This window comes from Bos taurus, chromosome 14 (assembly GCF_002263795.3).
Source record: "Bos taurus isolate L1 Dominette 01449 registration number 42190680 breed Hereford chromosome 14, ARS-UCD2.0, whole genome shotgun sequence".
Classification (NCBI taxonomy): domain Eukaryota; kingdom Metazoa; phylum Chordata; class Mammalia; order Artiodactyla; family Bovidae; genus Bos; species Bos taurus.
The window spans coordinates 47,424,131-47,441,039 of NC_037341.1; the positions used below are offsets into that span (position 1 = coordinate 47,424,131).

The 16,909-nt window shown below is 38.3% G+C and overlaps 1 protein-coding gene and 1 long non-coding RNA gene across 3 annotated transcripts in view; one reads left to right on the forward strand and one right to left on the reverse strand.

Annotated features, from left to right (window-relative positions):
* RAD21 (RAD21 cohesin complex component) overlaps nt 1–3,676 on the forward strand; it is a 29,382-nt gene extending 25,706 nt beyond the window's left edge. For both annotated transcript variants that reach the window (NM_001034717.1, XM_059893334.1), the window contains exons 13-14: nt 1,284–1,367; nt 2,003–3,676. In NM_001034717.1, the coding sequence (NP_001029889.1) occupies nt 1,284–1,367; nt 2,003–2,194 (276 nt within the window). In that variant the 3' untranslated portion in view covers nt 2,195–3,676. The remainder of the gene's footprint in view (nt 1–1,283; nt 1,368–2,002) is intronic.
* The window catches only part of LOC132342210 (uncharacterized), a 122,272-nt gene that overhangs the window by 20,024 nt on the left and 85,339 nt on the right, over nt 1–16,909 (reverse strand). The window lies entirely within an intron of this gene.

The window sequence follows — 16,909 nt, forward strand, 5'->3', positions numbered from 1 at the left end:
GCTCTTTACGTTATGGTAAGTTTTATAATTATTTCATTATATATCACAACGTAGTAATAGAAATAAAGCACGCGATATATGTAATGCTCTTGATTCATCCCCAAATCATCACACCCTACCCCATCCGTGGAAAAATTGTCTTCTACAAAAACCGGTCCCTGGTGCCAAAAAGGTTGTGGACCACTGCGCTAGACCACCAAGACCCTCAAGTTTTATGCTGTGTTTAATAACTCACTTGGTCCCTTGTGGGTTTTGGAGTACAAGAGGTTTGCCCTTTCGCTGATTTCTTGACTTCTAAATTGTAAGCTGCTCTGGGACGTTGTCTTGTGGTTGAGGGTCAGTTCTTACTGCTACTAACATCTGCCTCTCGTATAACCCCTCTATTTGTGAGGGGTTTGTTTTTTCGTTAGAGTGGAGTGGGATGTGACTTGGCTGATCTGGTTTTATTTTTTAAAAAAGTAGAGGTAGTTTGGGAATGGATTTCCTTTTCCTCGTGCACACTTTGGCTGCTCAGGGTCTTTTGTCTTCCCGACCCCCGCCCCTGCTTTTGTTGGATCTTTAAGATTGTTACAGAAGACTTAGATATTTTTCTGTTTGATGTCCTGTCAAATATTTTATTTAAACCTTTATGTTTAAAGTTTCTTCCAAGACTAATTCTCATTACCATCTGTTCATATTTGTAATTTATGCCAGCATAGGTTTCATAACCACTTAGGGCTTGATTATGAGCCTTACATTGTTTTAAAGTAAGAATTTAGCCCCAGAGTTCTTCCAGCCTGTGTTCTAGAGAATCTCAGACTGTGTTCAATTAGTATTTAAAAGTATACTTTCTGATGTTTTTGAAATTGTTAACTCCTGGTCCTTTGGATATTATGTATAGTTCCAATATAGTTTGGGAGTATCTCAGCTCTTGGCTGGTGCCAACCTCAGTCTTGTAGGTGGCAGGTGACTGGGAACCAGGCTATTACAGTTAAATATAAATTATAGCCCATTTCTTTTGAAACACTTGATGTAAGTTTCTTAGAGCGGCCAGTAACCCATTGCCTGCCAGCATTAGTCCATGGACCACACTGTGTAGACCCACGCTTCTAGATCAGTACAGAATCATGTAGTCAGCTAAATGCACAGAGGACGTTCTTCTGTGATTTAAGAACAGACTGAACTAAATGCTAAGTGTTTTTTCCACTAACCAAAATGCACAATTTAGAGCTTTCAGGAGATAACAGAAATGCTTCATTTTGTAGCAATTTTGTCAGTTTTTGTGTGGGGTCATTTTCACTTAGGATGAAGATGCTTCAGGGGGCGATCAGGATCAAGAGGAGAGAAGGTGGAACAAAAGGACCCAGCAGATGCTTCATGGTCTTCAGGTATGCCAGTGAAGGCTTAGAGAAAAATTTCATCAAAGGCTTCTGGCATTGTTTCCTTAAAAGGAAAAGTTACATGCTGTATAACCAGCAAGTCTGCCTTTTGTGAAACTTCTTCCAAAACCACATACCTTAAACTACTTTAATACATAAGCTGTTAGGCTAAAATCAAGCCTGGAAAGCATCCAGGTGAATACTTTCCCTTTGTTACTCTGCAAAGCAGAGCTTCTTGGTGTGTGTATACATCTTATTTTGGGTTGAGCAGATTTAATGTGTTGAATCATTAAGTTTGTCAAATCATTGTACAGGGTTAGAGTGTCACTTATCCTTGGGCCTTCATGTATCAGATACAGAGGAGATTGCTTGAGTGTCTATGAAATACCAGGCAAGATGCTCAGGGTCTCCTAAAGTAGATTCAAAGGATAGTTGAAAGTTTGGGAAACTGTAAGTGCTACATTTTACTATTTTATCAGTTCGATTAAATCTACAAAGAAATGAGTCTGTGTTAACATTGTCCCTTTGCTTTTTTTAAACATGAGAAACATTCACATAATATACAAAAATAGTATGCTTCTAAAATTACTGCTTTGGTCTGCTGATTACTTTCATTTAATCCTTCCTCTTTGGTTTTATTTCAGCGAGCTCTCGCTAAAACTGGAGCTGAATCTATCAGTTTGCTTGAGTTGTGCCGAAACACGAACAGAAAGCAAGCTGCAGCAAAGTTCTACAGCTTCTTGGTTCTTAAAAAGCAACAAGCTATTGAGCTGACACAGGAAGAACCATACAGTGATATCATTGCAACACCGGGACCAAGGTTCCACATTATTTGAGCAGCTAGAAGCGTTAGAGCTAGTGTTCATTTCACTAGTGTGTACAAATTGCCCCCGTGTGTAGGGCACACAAAACCCTTCCAGAAAATTTAGATTTTTGTCTGTACAAAGTCTCTGCCTTTTTTCATTTTTTCCAGTATTTTAAATTTACCCATTTCCTCTTTAAGCAGAACTGCTTGTATGGTGTTTGTGTTCTGGTGGAGAAAGCAAGCACCCCAAGATCAGTCCAGAACAGATGTGTGCAATATTGGCGCATATAATTGAGTAGCAACGGAAGGTTGGAGTTTTTCTCTTAGTTCTCCATTACTGCATTCTAAAGGAGAACGTTTCAGGGAAAAACACCTGACAGTTAAGAACAGTAGTGTGAATCTTTGACAGAAATTGTCTTTTCCCATCAGCAGCACCCGGCAGTCTTAGAAGGGACCATTGGCCTTCGGGGATGGTGCCCCAGACAGACTGTCTTCTCGGGATAAGTTTTAAAGTATAATTTCACAATTCACCACTGGGGGTGGGGGTTGGTATGTGAAATTGTACTGTAACTATAAAAAGGTAGGACTTGGTTTAAAGTGCCCTATTTTGTAAATCATTCCATTTGAAACTTTTTAACTGTGCTGACATCTGTTGTTTTAGTGAGACTCTAAAATGAGCAGAAATAGACTTTTAGAGTAGAATGAGTATAAAAAGCATCTCTGATTTTCCAGGAGCTGTAAATCAAGGTTTTAAAAAGATGTTTGGACATATTTGAGTATTCAGATCATGAAAATAGAAATTGCTGTGCTAACTGAAAGGACAGACTGATGGGAAACTGTACAACTGGTAGACTTAACCTTTAAGCAGACAGTGCTGTAAAAACTAATGGCTTCTTTGATATTTATTGTAAGTTTTAGTACTGATCTTTTTTTCCAAAGCTTGCACACTCCTTTGGAACTGTAATAGCTTTGCAACAGAAATCCCATAGTTTCCTATAAATTAAGTGAAAAACATCCAAATAAAGGCTTTAAATAGTAACAGACCAGGTAGCACCAGAAATTATGTGACTGTTATGATTATCAAAACATGTCTTAACTTTTTAGGGCAAAATTACACACTAAAAGTTCTAGCTTAAGTGTTGGCACTTGTGTGGAAAAAAAAATCACTCAGACTTCAGTGTATACCCAATAATTTTAAATTATGTGAGATGTTTTAAATTTGTGAACTCGTAATTCCTGTTTTGATGATTCAGTTTCTTGAGATGGTAATTGTATAAATTGCTATTGCCGCTTTATTTCAGTATCATGTGCCTGTAAACCATGGATTTTTCTCCCTTTGTATAAAGACATTGTAGATAATTGAATGTTTGATTATAGAAAGGTCATTAGTTTCTCGTTACACATTTTGTTAGTCTGGTTTTTGTTGCTTATCAGGTTTAATATTGTTCTTGAAAATAGTTGATGCTATGTTATGTATAACTTTTCTAATAAAAGTTGTGTTATAAGCTGTAAATTTTGGAGTATTGTTATTCAGTTGGTGGCATTCCCCAAGAATATTGCTTCATCTTTTTTGCCTTAACTAGAATAATTATCCACACAAATAGTGAATTTTTCAAGAGATATTTAGAGTACAAAATAATAAGTCTTTACAAGGTGTATTGGTGTATTAGAATGTATTAAGATTAAAATGAAACTAATAAATGGCTGATGCTGAGGAATCTTTTGGGGCATAGTTACAGTCTTGTAATTGCTAAGTACATAGAAATTATGACATGGTGGGTGGGGGTGTGTCATTGGGGGTCTAAACAAATGTAGCCAATTAACAACGTTCTGGAGATTTGCTGGATCCATCTAAGAAATCTACTTTAGCCAGGGCATTCAATAGGTAACTTGCAACATACCCATCTTTACATTCAAGCATTTGACTTGTCCCACCACCATCTGTGAACTTTTAAGACACTTAAGACTTCATGCACTCAGGAAATAAAGAAAAGCTTCTGTTTGAAAGCTGATGCTTGGTAGAGATGCAGAGGTACAGAGCACCTGTGCACACAGCAGGGGAAGAAGACGGGTGGAGCAAGTGGAGAGAGCACTGACATACGTACAGTACCACAGGTAAGATAGCTGGTGGGAAGCTGCCACATAACAAGGAGCTCAGCTCAGTGCTCTGTGATGACCTAGAAGGGCGGGACGGAGGCTCAGGAGGGAAGGGATGTACGTATGCATACAGTTAATCCATGTTGCTGTATGGCAGAAACCGTCAAAACACTGTAAAGTAGTTATATTCAAAAATATCTTTTTAATATAAATACACAGAGGGGAGAAAAAAAGCTGATGCTTAGGGTTCAGGCTTCTAATTTAGCACTCCTGTAGGGGCTGACTGTGATCCTCTTCAGAGACTAGGAAAACCAACAGACACGTCTAGCTTGCTTCAAGTCACCACTATATCCCTGAGACGAGATCATACACATGTCTGATGCCTCAGCTTTCATGGCTGCTGCCTGAGGGAAGGACCCTTGATCAGCTAATTCTGATAACCAGCAGGATTCACAAGCTGACATTCAAACCACAGGACTGTAGCAAACAGCAAAGGAATTAACCGACTCAGGAGTGCACGGGCACACAGAGCCAGGCCCAAATCAGAGGGAGCAGACAAAATGCCCACCTGGAAGGTGCCTAGATATGAACTTTACCAGTTAACTTACAACCAAGGAGCCAAGAATATACAATTGGGAAATGACGGTCTCTTCAAAAATGGTATTAGGAAAACCACCACCACGTACAAAAGAATGAGGCTGGAAATTACAGAATTTACTATAAATCAAGTAAAGTTTGAAAGACGTAAAGCCATAAAATTCCTGTAAGAAAACAGGTGATAAGTTCCTTGAAATCAGTCTCAACTAAGATTTTTTTGGATCTGACCGTAGAAAGCGACAAGACTACCAAGTAGGACTATATCAAACCAAAAAGCATTTGCACAGCAAAGGAAACTGCCAGAAAAAAATGGAGAAAACATTTACATTATATATCTGATAAGAGATTAATAGGTAAAACTTGAAGAAATCATACAACTCAATAGCAAAACAATCATTTTAAAATGGGGAGAGCGTCAGACATTTTTCCAAAAAAAATATGGCCAACAAGTACATGAAAAAAATCAGATCGTTTCTAATAATCAGGGAATTGAAATCAAAACCACAATGAGATAGCATGTCACACCTGTCAGAATGGCTATTATCAGAAAGACAAGAAATTACAAGTGTTGGTGAAGATGTGGAGAAAAGGGAATACTTGGTACACTGTTAGACTGAATAGGTGTAGCCACTATGGAAAACAGTATGGAGGGTCCTTTAAAAATTAAAAATAGAGTCCACGTATGATCTAGCATATCTGCTTCTGGATATTTATAGGAAGAAATAAAAAACACTAACGGAAGAAGACACACATCCAAATTTATTGCATCATTTTTTATAATAGCCAACATATAGAAGCAACCTAAGTGTCTATGATGGATGAATAGATAAAAACCGTGTGTGTCTTTTATACACACACACACAGACACACAGTGGAATATTCTTCAGCCATAAAAAATGACACGAAACCTCACCATTTGCAAAAATGGATAGAACTTCAGAACAGTATGCTAAATGACATAAGTCGGAGAAAACCAAAGACCATGTGATATCACTTATATGTGGAATCTAAAACAACAAAAACTCCCAAATTCACAGATACGGGGAGCAGATTAGTGGTTGCCAAAGGTACATGGGGAAGGAGGGATTGGTGAAATGCGTGAAGGAGGTCAAAATGTATAAACATCAACTTAGAATTCTGTCATAGGGATGTCATACATGGCACAACTGTGACGACAGTTGTTAATGCTGTACTGCATAAGTGAAAGTGCTAATAGTGTATCTTAAAAGTTCTCACAAGAAAAAATTTGTAATTACATATGGTGATGGGTGTTCACCTGTGATCATTTTGCAGTATATACAAAGATCAAATCATTATGTTGTGCACTTAAAACTAATGATATATTCACCTCAAGAAGGCAAAGTGGTTGTCTGAGGAGGCCTTACGAATAGCTGAGAAAAGAGAAAGGGCAAAGGAGAAAGGCAAAGATAAACCCAAGTAAATGCAGAATTCCGAAGAACAGGAGAGAGAAAGTCTTCTGAGTGAACAATGCAAAGAAATAGAGGAAAACAACAGAATGAGAAAAGACTAGAGATCTCTTCAAGAAAACTGGAGATACCAAGGGAACGTTTCATGCAAAGATGGGCATCATGAAGGACAGAAACAGCAAGGACCTAACAGAAGCAGAAGCGATTAAGCAAAGGTGGCAAGACTACACAGAACTATACAGAAAAGGTCTTAATGAACCAGATGACCATGATCACTCTAGATGTGGTCACTCACCTAGAGCCAAACATCAGGGAGTGTGAAGTCAAGTGCGCTTTAGGAAGTATTACTATGAACAAAGCTAGTGGAGGTGATGGAATTCATGTGGAGCTATTTCAAATCCTAAAAGATGATGCTGTTAAAGTGTTGCACTCACTATGCCAGCAAATTTGGAAAACTCAGCAGTGCCCACAGGACTGGAAAAGGTCAGTTTCCATTCCAATCCAAAAGAAAGGCAAGCCAAAGAATGTTCAAATGACCATACAATTGCACTCATTTCACATACTAGCAAGGTAATGCTCAAAATCCTTCAAGCTAGGCTTCAACTATATGTAGTCACTGAGAACTTCCAGATATACAAGCTGGATTCAGAAAAAGCAGAGGAACCAGAGATCAAACTGCAAATATCCGTTGGATCATAGAAAAAGCAAGGGAATTTTTTTTTTAATCGATTTCTTCTTCACTGACTATGACTATGTGATCACAACAAACTGTGGAAAATTCTTAAAGAGATGGTAATACTAGACCACCTGACCTGTCTCCTGAGAAACCTGTATGCAGGCCAAGAAGCAACAGTTAAAAACAGACATGGAAAAATGGATTGGCTCAAAATTGGGAAAGGAGTACATCAAGGCTGCATACTGTCACCCAGCTCATTTACTTATATGCAGAGTACATCATGAGAAATGCTGGACTGGATGAAGCACAAGTTGGAATCAAGATTGCTGGGAGAAATATCAACACCCTCAGACATGCAGATGATACCACCCTAATGGCAGAAAGTGAAGAGGAACTAAAGAGCCTCTTGAAGAGAAGTGAAAGAGAAGAGTGAAAAAGCTGGCTTAAATCTCAACATTCAAAAAATGAAGATCATGGCATCCAGTCTCATCACTTCATGGCAAACAGATGGAAAAAAAGTAAAAATGGTGACATTTTATTTTCCTGGGCTCCAGAATCACTGCAGATGGTGACTGCAGCCACAAAATTAAAAGACATTTGCTTCTTGGAAGGAAAGCTATAACAATCCTAGAAGAGATACCACTTTGCCAACAAAGGTCCATATAGTCAAAGCTATGATTTTTCCAGTAGTCATGTATGGATATGAGAATGGGACTATAAAGAAGGCTGAGAGCCAAAGAATTGAGGCTTCCGAACTGTGAAGCTGGAGAAGACTCTTGAGAGTCCCTTGGACAGCAAGAAGATCAAACCAGTTAATCCTAAAGGAAATGACCCTGAATATTCATTGGAAGGACTGAAGCTGGAGCTCCAATACTTTGGCAAAGAGCCGACTCACTGGAAAAGACCCTGATGCTGGGAAAGACTGAGGGCAAGATGAAAAGGGGGCGACAGAGAATCAGATGGCTGGATGGCATCACCGACTCTATGGCCATGAGTTTGAGCAAACTCCAGGAGATGGTGAAGGACAGGGCAGCCTGGGGTGCTGCAGTCCATGGGGTTGCAGAGATAACAACACCTCAATTTAAAACAGAAATAACAGCTGAGAACTTTCCAAGTCTGGGTAGAGAATTATATATCCAAGTATACAAAGCTAATATAACCCTATTAACTCAGTGCAAATAAAACCATATCTAAGACACATTATAATGACCCTGTCAAAAATCAAAAATAAAGAGATAATCCTAACAGCAGCCAAGGGAAAAAGATAATAACCTATAAAGAAATTCCCATCAGGCTCTAAGCAGATTTCTCAACTAAAAGTCTAGGTCAGGAGAGATGCAATGACATATTCAAAGTTGAAAGAAAAATAATTGCCAGCCCAGAATTTTCTAGAGCATAAAAAAAAATCTGGCGGAGCTCATCAGCCCTAGACCCACTTTGCAAGAAATGCTAAAAGTAGTTTTTCCAGCTGAAATGAAATAATGTCAATCAGTAACATGAAAATGTACAAAAGTATATAGCATATGGGTAAAAGTAAACATTCAAACTTAGAAAACTAATTCTGTACTAGGACGATGTGTTAGCCACTTCACTACAGTATAAATATCAAAAGAGTATTAAAAATAATTGTAGCTATTATAATTTGTTAATGAACACACTATATAAAAAGTAAATAATGCTTCAAAAATTTAAAGGCAGAAAAGCAAAAAGGTGAAGCTCTTGTAGACAATTAAAGTTTCTATCATCTTAAAATAGACTGTTTTATGTATCAGATGTCTTATGTAACCATCTTAGTAACCACAAGGCAACAGCCTATAGTAAAAGTGTAAAAGATAAAGAAAGGGGACACAGAATAAATGATCATAAAAAACCACCAATTTACAAAAGTAACCAGAAATGAGGTAAAAACAAACAATGGAAACATAAAAAGAAACTGATAATGATTAATAAAACTGCATTAGTTAAGTCCTTGCATATCAATAATAACTCTAGATATGTGTGAGTTGAATTCACCAATGAAAACACCCAGAATGGCTGAAGGGATTAAAATCTAGACCCAAATATATACTACCTACAACAGACTCACTTCAGAGTGAAGGGATGGGAAAAGATATTCCTTACAAGTAGAAACAAAAAGCATGTGGAGGCAACTAATCTTGTACCAAACACAATAGACTTTAAGCCAAAAACATTAATAAGAGACAAAGAAGGTCAAGGCATAATGATAAAGAGGCTCAATTCACCAAGATATAGTAGTTATAAATATTCACATAGCCTACATCAAGGCACCCAAATATACACATTATGCGTCCTCAGTCGCTTCAGTCGTGTCCAACTCTGTGCGACCCCATGGAGTGTAGCCCTCTAGGCTCCTCTGTCTATGAGGATTCTCCAGGCAAGAATACTGGAGTGGATTGCCATGCCCTCCTCCAGGGAAACTTCCCAACCCAGGGATCGAACCCAAGTCTCTTAACGTCCTTTGCATTAGCAGGTGGGCTCCTTACCACTAGCACCACCTGGGAAGCCTTTGCTTTACAGCAAATACTAAACATCTCCGCAGGGAGAAAGAGGCAGTAATAGTAGGGAGTTCAGTACCCCACATTCAACACTGGATAGATCGCCTAGACCAAAATTCAAAAATGAAATGTTGGACTTAAGTGATACATTAGACAAGATGGCTTTAGACATTTAGAGAACATTCCATCCAAAACCAGCAGAATACACATTCTTCTCAAGTACACATGGAACATTATTCAAGAATAGCTATATATTAGACCATCAAACACATCACCAAATTAAAGAAAACAATATCAAGCATCTTTTCTGACAACAATGGTATGAAATTAGAAATCTACCGCAAGAGGAAAACTAGAATATTCACAAATATGTGGAGATAAAACAAAATACCCTTGAGCAACGAATGGGTTGAAGAAGAAATTGAAAAAGAAATAAAAAATAAATTCGAACAAATAAAAATTGGAAATAGATAAAACCAAAACTTACGGGATGCAACAGAAGCAGTTGTAAAAGGGAAGATTATAGCAGTAAATAAAAATACCTATAAAAGAAAAAGATTTCAAATAGCCAACCTAACTTTACATCTTAATAAACTATAAAAAAGAAAAAACAAAGTCTAAGGTTAATAAAATGAAGGAAATAATAAATTCAAGTGGAAATCAATGAAATAGAGACTAAAAAAGATATTAGGGAAAAAAATGAAACTAAGAGCTTTTTTTTGAAAAGACAAACAAAATAGACAAATGTCTAGGTAGACTACTAATAAAGAAGAGAGGACTCAAAATAGAAATGAAAGGGGAGACAAATTTATAATAGAAATACAAAGTATTATATGGGAATATTATAAACAATACATGGCAACAGAGTAGTGGATAAATTTCTAGAACCTACAAGACTGAATTAGGAATAAAAAATCTGAATAGAAAAATCACAAGTGGTGAGATTGAATCAGTAATCAAAAACAATCCACTATATATAAAAAAAAAAAAAGCCCAGGAGGAAATGGATTCACTGGTGAATTCCATTAATCATTTGAAGAATTAACACCAAACGTTCTCAACCTTTCCAAAACATAGAAGAGAAGGAACACATGCAAATTCATCTAACCAGCCCAGCATTACCCTGATACCAAAAACAAACAAGGACACTACAAGAAAAGAAAACTATAGGCCAATATCCCTGTGGATATAAATGCAAAAATAGCAAAATATTAGCAAACTGATTATAACAGTATATTGAGAGGATCATACACCACAACCAAGTTAGATTTTTTCTAGGGATGTAAGGATGGATCCATATCTGCTGATCAGTCAATGTGATACACTTCAGTAACAAAAGGGTAAGAATCAACAGAGGTACAGAAAGCATTTGACAAAATTCAACATCTTTCATTATCAAAACTCTCAACAAAATGGCTGTAGAGGCAATGTACCTCAACATAGCAAAATCCATATAACAGGCCCACAGCTAGCATCATACTAAATGGTGAAAGGCTGAAAGCTTTTTCTCCAAGATGAAGAGCAAGGCAAGAACGCCCACTCTTTAAACTTTTTATTAAAAACAGTACTGGAAGTCCTAGTCAGAGCAATTAGGCAAAATAAATAAATAAATAAAGGCATCCAAATCAGAAAATTAAAAGTAAAGCTGTATCTACTTACACATGATAATATATATCAGTTCAGTTCAGTTCAGTCGCTCAGTCGTGTCCGACTCTTTGCGACCCTATGAATCACAGCACGCCAGGCCTCCCTGTCCACCACCAACTCCCGGAGTTCACCCAAACTTATATGCATCAAGTCAGTGATGCCACCCAGCCATCTCATCCTCTGTTGTCCCCTACTCCTCCTGCCCCCAATCCCTCCCAGCATCAGGGTCTTTTCCAATGAGTCAACTCTTTGCATGAGGTGGCCAAAGTATTGGAGTTTCAGCCTTAGCATCAGTCCTTCCAATGAACACCCAGGACTGATCTCCTTTAGGATGGACTGGTTGGATTTCCTTGCAGTCCAAGGGACTCTCAAGAGTCTTCTCCAGCACCACAGTTCAAAAGCATCAATTCTTTGGCGCTCAGCTTTCTTCACAGTCCAACTCTCACATCCATACATGACCACTGGTAAAACCATAGCCTTGACTAGACGGACCTTTGTTGGCAAAGTAATGTCTCTGCTTTTGAATATGCTATCTAGGTTGGTGATAAATTTCCTTCCAAGGAGTAAGCGTCTTTTAATTTGATGGCTGCAATCACCATCTGCAGTAATCTTTTAGCCCCCAAAAATAAAGTCTGACACTTTTCCACTGTTTCCCCATCTATTTCCCATAAAGTGATGGGACCAGATGCCATGATCTTAATTTTCTGAATGTTGAGCTTTTAAGCCAACTTTTTCACTCTCCTCTTTCACTTTCATCAAGAAGCTTTTTAGTTCCTCTTCACTTTCTGCCATAAGGGTGGTGCCATCTGCATATCTGAGGTTATTGATATTTCTCCCGGCAATCTTGATTCCAGCTTGTGCTTCTTCCAGCCCAGCGTTTCTCATGATGTACTCTGCATATAAGTTAAATAAGCAAGGTATATATAGATAACCCTAAAGACTCTCCCCCTTAAGAAAAATGTTACAATAAACAGATTTAGTAAAGTTGTAAGATACAAAATCAGTACACAAAAATCAGTTTCATTTCAACACATTAACAATAAATTATTAGAATGAGAAATTAAGAAAATTGTCTGATTTACAATTATATCAAAAAGGATACAATACCTAGGGATAAATTTCATTAAGGAAGTGAAAGAGTATACATTGAAAACTATACAATATTGATGAGAAAAACTGAAGACATGAATAGATGGAAAGATACTCTGTGCTTATGAATTAGAAGAATTAATATTATTAAATATCCATACTACCTAATGCAATAAACAGATTCAATGTAATCCCTAACAAAATTCCAACAGAAATAAAATAATCTGAGGAAAACAACAGACAGGCAAAGCCTAGAGATCTCTAGATATACCAAGGGAACTTTTCATGCAAAGATGGGGATAATAAAGGACAGAAATGGTATGGACCTAACAGAAGCAGAAGATATTAAGAAGAGGTGGCAAGGATACACAGAAGAACTCTACAAAAAAGATTTCACGAACCAGATCATCATGATGGTGTGATCACTCACCTAGAGCCAGACATCCTGGAATGTGAAGTCAAGTGGGCCTAAGGAAGCATCACTATGAACAAAGCTAGTGGAGGTGATGGAATTCCAGTTGAGCTATTTCAAATCCTAAAAGATGATGCTGTGAAAGTGCTACACTTAATATGCCAGCAAATTTGGAAAACTCAGCAGTGGCCACAGGACTGGAAAAGGTCAGTTTCCATTCCAATCCCAAAGAAAGGCAATGCCAAAGAATGCTCAAACTACTGCACAATTGCACTCATCTCACACACTAGCAAAGAAATATTCAAAATTTTCCAAGAAAGGCTTCAATAGTACATGAACCATGAACTTCCAGATGTTCAAGCTTGTTTTAGAACAGGGAGAGGAACCAGAAATCAAATTGCCAACATCTGTTGGATCATCAAAAAAGCAAGAGAGTTTCAGAAAAGCATCTATTTCTGCTTTATTGACTACACCAAAGCCCTTGACTGTGTGGATCACAACAAACTGTGGAAAATTCTTCAAGAGATGGTAATACTAGACCACCTGACCCGCCTCTTGAGAAATCTGTATGCAGGTCAAGAAGCAAAAGTTAGAACTGGACATGGAACAACAGACTGGTTCCAAATAAGAAAAGGAATACGTCAAGGCTGTATATTGTCACCCTGCTTATTTAACTTATAATGAGAGATGCTGGAGAAATGCTGGACTGGAGGAAGCACAAGCTGGAATCAAGATTGCCAGGAGAAATATCAATAACCTCAGATATGCAGATGACACCACCCTTATGGCAGAAAGCGAAGAAGAACTTAAGAGCCTCTTGATGAAAGTGAAAGAGGAGAGTGCAAAAGTTGGCTTAAAACTTAACATTCAGAAGACTAAGATCATGGCATCTGGTCCCATCACTTCATGGCAAACAGATGGTAAAAAAGTAAAAATGGTGACAGATTTTATTTTCTTGAGCTCCAAAATCACTGCGGATGGTGACAGCAGCCATGAAATTAAAAGACGCTAGCTCCTTGGAAGGAAAGCTATGACAATCCTAGACAGTGTATTAAAAAAAAGAGACACCACTTTGCTGACAAAGGTCCATATAGTCAAAGCTATGGTTTTTCCAATAGTCATGTATGGATATGAGAGTGGGACCATAAAGAAGGCTGAGCACCAAAGAATTGAGGCTTCTGAACTGTGGTTCTGGAGAAGACTCTTGAGAGTCCCTTAGACATCAAGGAGATCCAACCAGTCGATCCTAAAGGAAATAACCCTGAATATTCATTGGAAGGACTGAAGCTGAAGCTCCAATACTCTGGCAAAGAGCTGACTCATTGGAAAAGACCCTGATGCTGGGAAAGACTGAAGGCAGGAGGAGAAGGGGGCAACAGAGGATGAGATGGCTGGATGGCATCACCGACTCAATGGACATGAGTTTGAGCAAGCTCCAGGAGATGGTGAAGGACAGGGGAGCCTGGCGCGCTGCACTCCATGGGGTGCAAAGAGTCAGACATGACTGAATAACTGAACTGAAATGAACTGAAAATTTTGTATGGAATGACAAAGGGCAGAGTAGAAGGACATGTGCTTGTCTCCTGTGAACTCCAAAATTACAACTCGCTGCTGAACAACCATCGACAGAAGAGTGTTGGATCCCACCAAAAAAAGATACCCCACGTCCAAGGGCAAAGGAAAAGCCCCAGAAAGATGGTAGGAGAGGAGAAATTACAGTTAGAATCAAACCCCATACACACCAAAGACGCTTGGAGGGCTCAAACAAAACCTTGTAGACACCAGGAGACCCCACAAAAACTGAGCCAGACCTCCCTTTGAGTAGTTGAATGTCTCCTGTAGAGGTATGTGTCAGTGGTGGCCTGCTGCAAGGGCAGGGGCTCTGGATTGCAGCAGTCCTGGGTGTGGCAAAAGCCCTCTTGGAGGAGGTCGCCATTAACCCTACCATAGAGCCACCAAGCAAATGACCCACAAACTGCAGAACAGTTATAGCAAATAAATTCTCATACTGTTAAGAAAGTTCTAGGACCCACAACAGATTTCCCAACTTGAGGATCTGGCAAAGGGACTGAGAACCCCCAGGGAAATTGACTTTGAAGACCCCAAATAGCTAAAGAAATTTTGAGAAGAGCAAAGCTGGAGGAATCATACTTCCTAATTTCAATTTATATTTCAGAGCTATAGTAATTAAAATAATACAGTATTGGCAATAAAAACAAACAGATCAAAGAACTAGAATACAGAGCTCAGAGATAAATTCACTCATATATAAACCATTTGATTTACAACAAAGGCACCAAATAAATAACATTGGGATATCTGGGTTGTTGTTTTAGTTTCTAAGTCATGTCCAACTCTTTGCAATCCCATAGACTGCAATCTACCAGGGTCCTCTGTCCATAAGATTTCCCAGGAAATCTGCAAAAGAATGAAAACGGGCCCCTATCCTATACCACACAGACAAATCAACTCAAAATGGATTAAAGACTTGAACTTAAGACCTCAAACTGTAAAACTCCTAGACAAAAACACAGGGTGTAAAGTCCTTGACATTGGTCTTCACGATTTTTTGGATTTGACTCCAAAAGCAAAGGAACAAAAGCAAAAATAAGTGGGATTACAAAGTAAAAAGCTTCTGCACAAAGGAAACCATCAAAAAATGAAACGGTAACCTACAGGATGGGAGAAAATATTTGTAAATCACCTGTTTGATAAGAAGTTAATATTCAAATTATACAAAGAAGTCACACAACTTCAAATCAAAAAAGAAAAAACAGAAACCACAATGAAATATCACCTCGCACTAGCTAGAATGGCTATCACCAAAGAATAAGCCAAGATATGGATTGCAGCCATGAAGTTAAAAGATCCTTACTCCTTGGAAGGAAAATTATGACCAACCTAGACAGCGACTCGATGGACGTGAGTTTGAGTGAACTCTGGGAGTTGGTTGGTGATGGACAGGGAGGCCTGGCGTGCTGCAATTCATTGGGTCGCAAAGAGTCGGACACGACTGAATGACTGAACTGACCTGAACTGAGACAGCATATTAAAAAGCAGAGACATTACTTTGTCAACAAAGGTCCATCTAGTCAAGGCTATGGTTTTTCCAGTAGTCATGTATGGATGTGAGAGTTGGACTATAAAGAAAGTTGAGCAGAGAATTGATGCTTTGAACTGTAGTGTTGGAGAAGACTCTTGAGAGTCCCTTGGACTGCAAGGAGATCCAACCAGTACATCCTAAAGCAGATCAGTCCTGGGTGTTCATTGGAAGGACTGATGTTGAAGCTGAAACTCCAATACTTTGGCCACCTGATGCGAAGAGCTGACTCATTTGAAAAGACCCTGATGCTGGGAAAGATTGAGGGTGGGAGGAGAAGGGGACGACAGAGGATGAGATGGTTGGATGGCATCACTGACTCAATGGACATGAGTTTGGGTAGGCTCCAGGAGTTGGTGAAGGACAGGGAGGCCTGGCATGCTGCAGTTCATGGGGTCACAGAGTCGGACATGACTGAGCAACTGAACTGAACTGAACTGATGGAAACCACTTCAGTGTTTTTCAACAACAACAAAAAAAAATGGGGAAAAAATATGAATATACAATGTAAATACAAATGTATGTAAATATACATCACACACAATGGAATATTATTCAATCATAACGAGGGAATCCTGCTATTTACTCCAACATAGGTAGACCTTGAGTATAATTACTAAGTGAAGTAAGTCAGAGAAAGACACATACTGTATGATATCACTGATGTGGAATCGAGGAAAGCTGAACTCACAGAAGCAGAGTAGAATGGTAGGACTGCAGGCTGAGAGGTGGGGGAAAAGGGGAGTTGTTGATCAGAGAATAAACTTCAGTTATGACATGAGTCTGGGAATCTAATGTATATGATGGTGATTATCATTAATAATATCTTCTTATATCCTTGAAAGTTGCTGAGAGTATAGATATTAAATATCTTCCCTACAAAAAAAGAAGTGGTAATTATGTGGAGAGATACAGGAACTAGTGAACACCATATTGGTAATAATTTTGTAATAGATAGGTGTATCGATCAACATGCTGTGCTCTTTGTACAATGTTATATATCAATATTATCTCAATAAATTTACAGAAAAAAATGAATGAAATGAAAGAATGATCATTATAGTTAATTGGCAAAACTTTCCCACTTTCTTTGAAAGAAATTGCAGATTTTAATACACTTTCGTTTAAGGATCTTTTTCCAAAAATATTAAACCATACAATGCTAAATAAGTGAAAAATAATTAT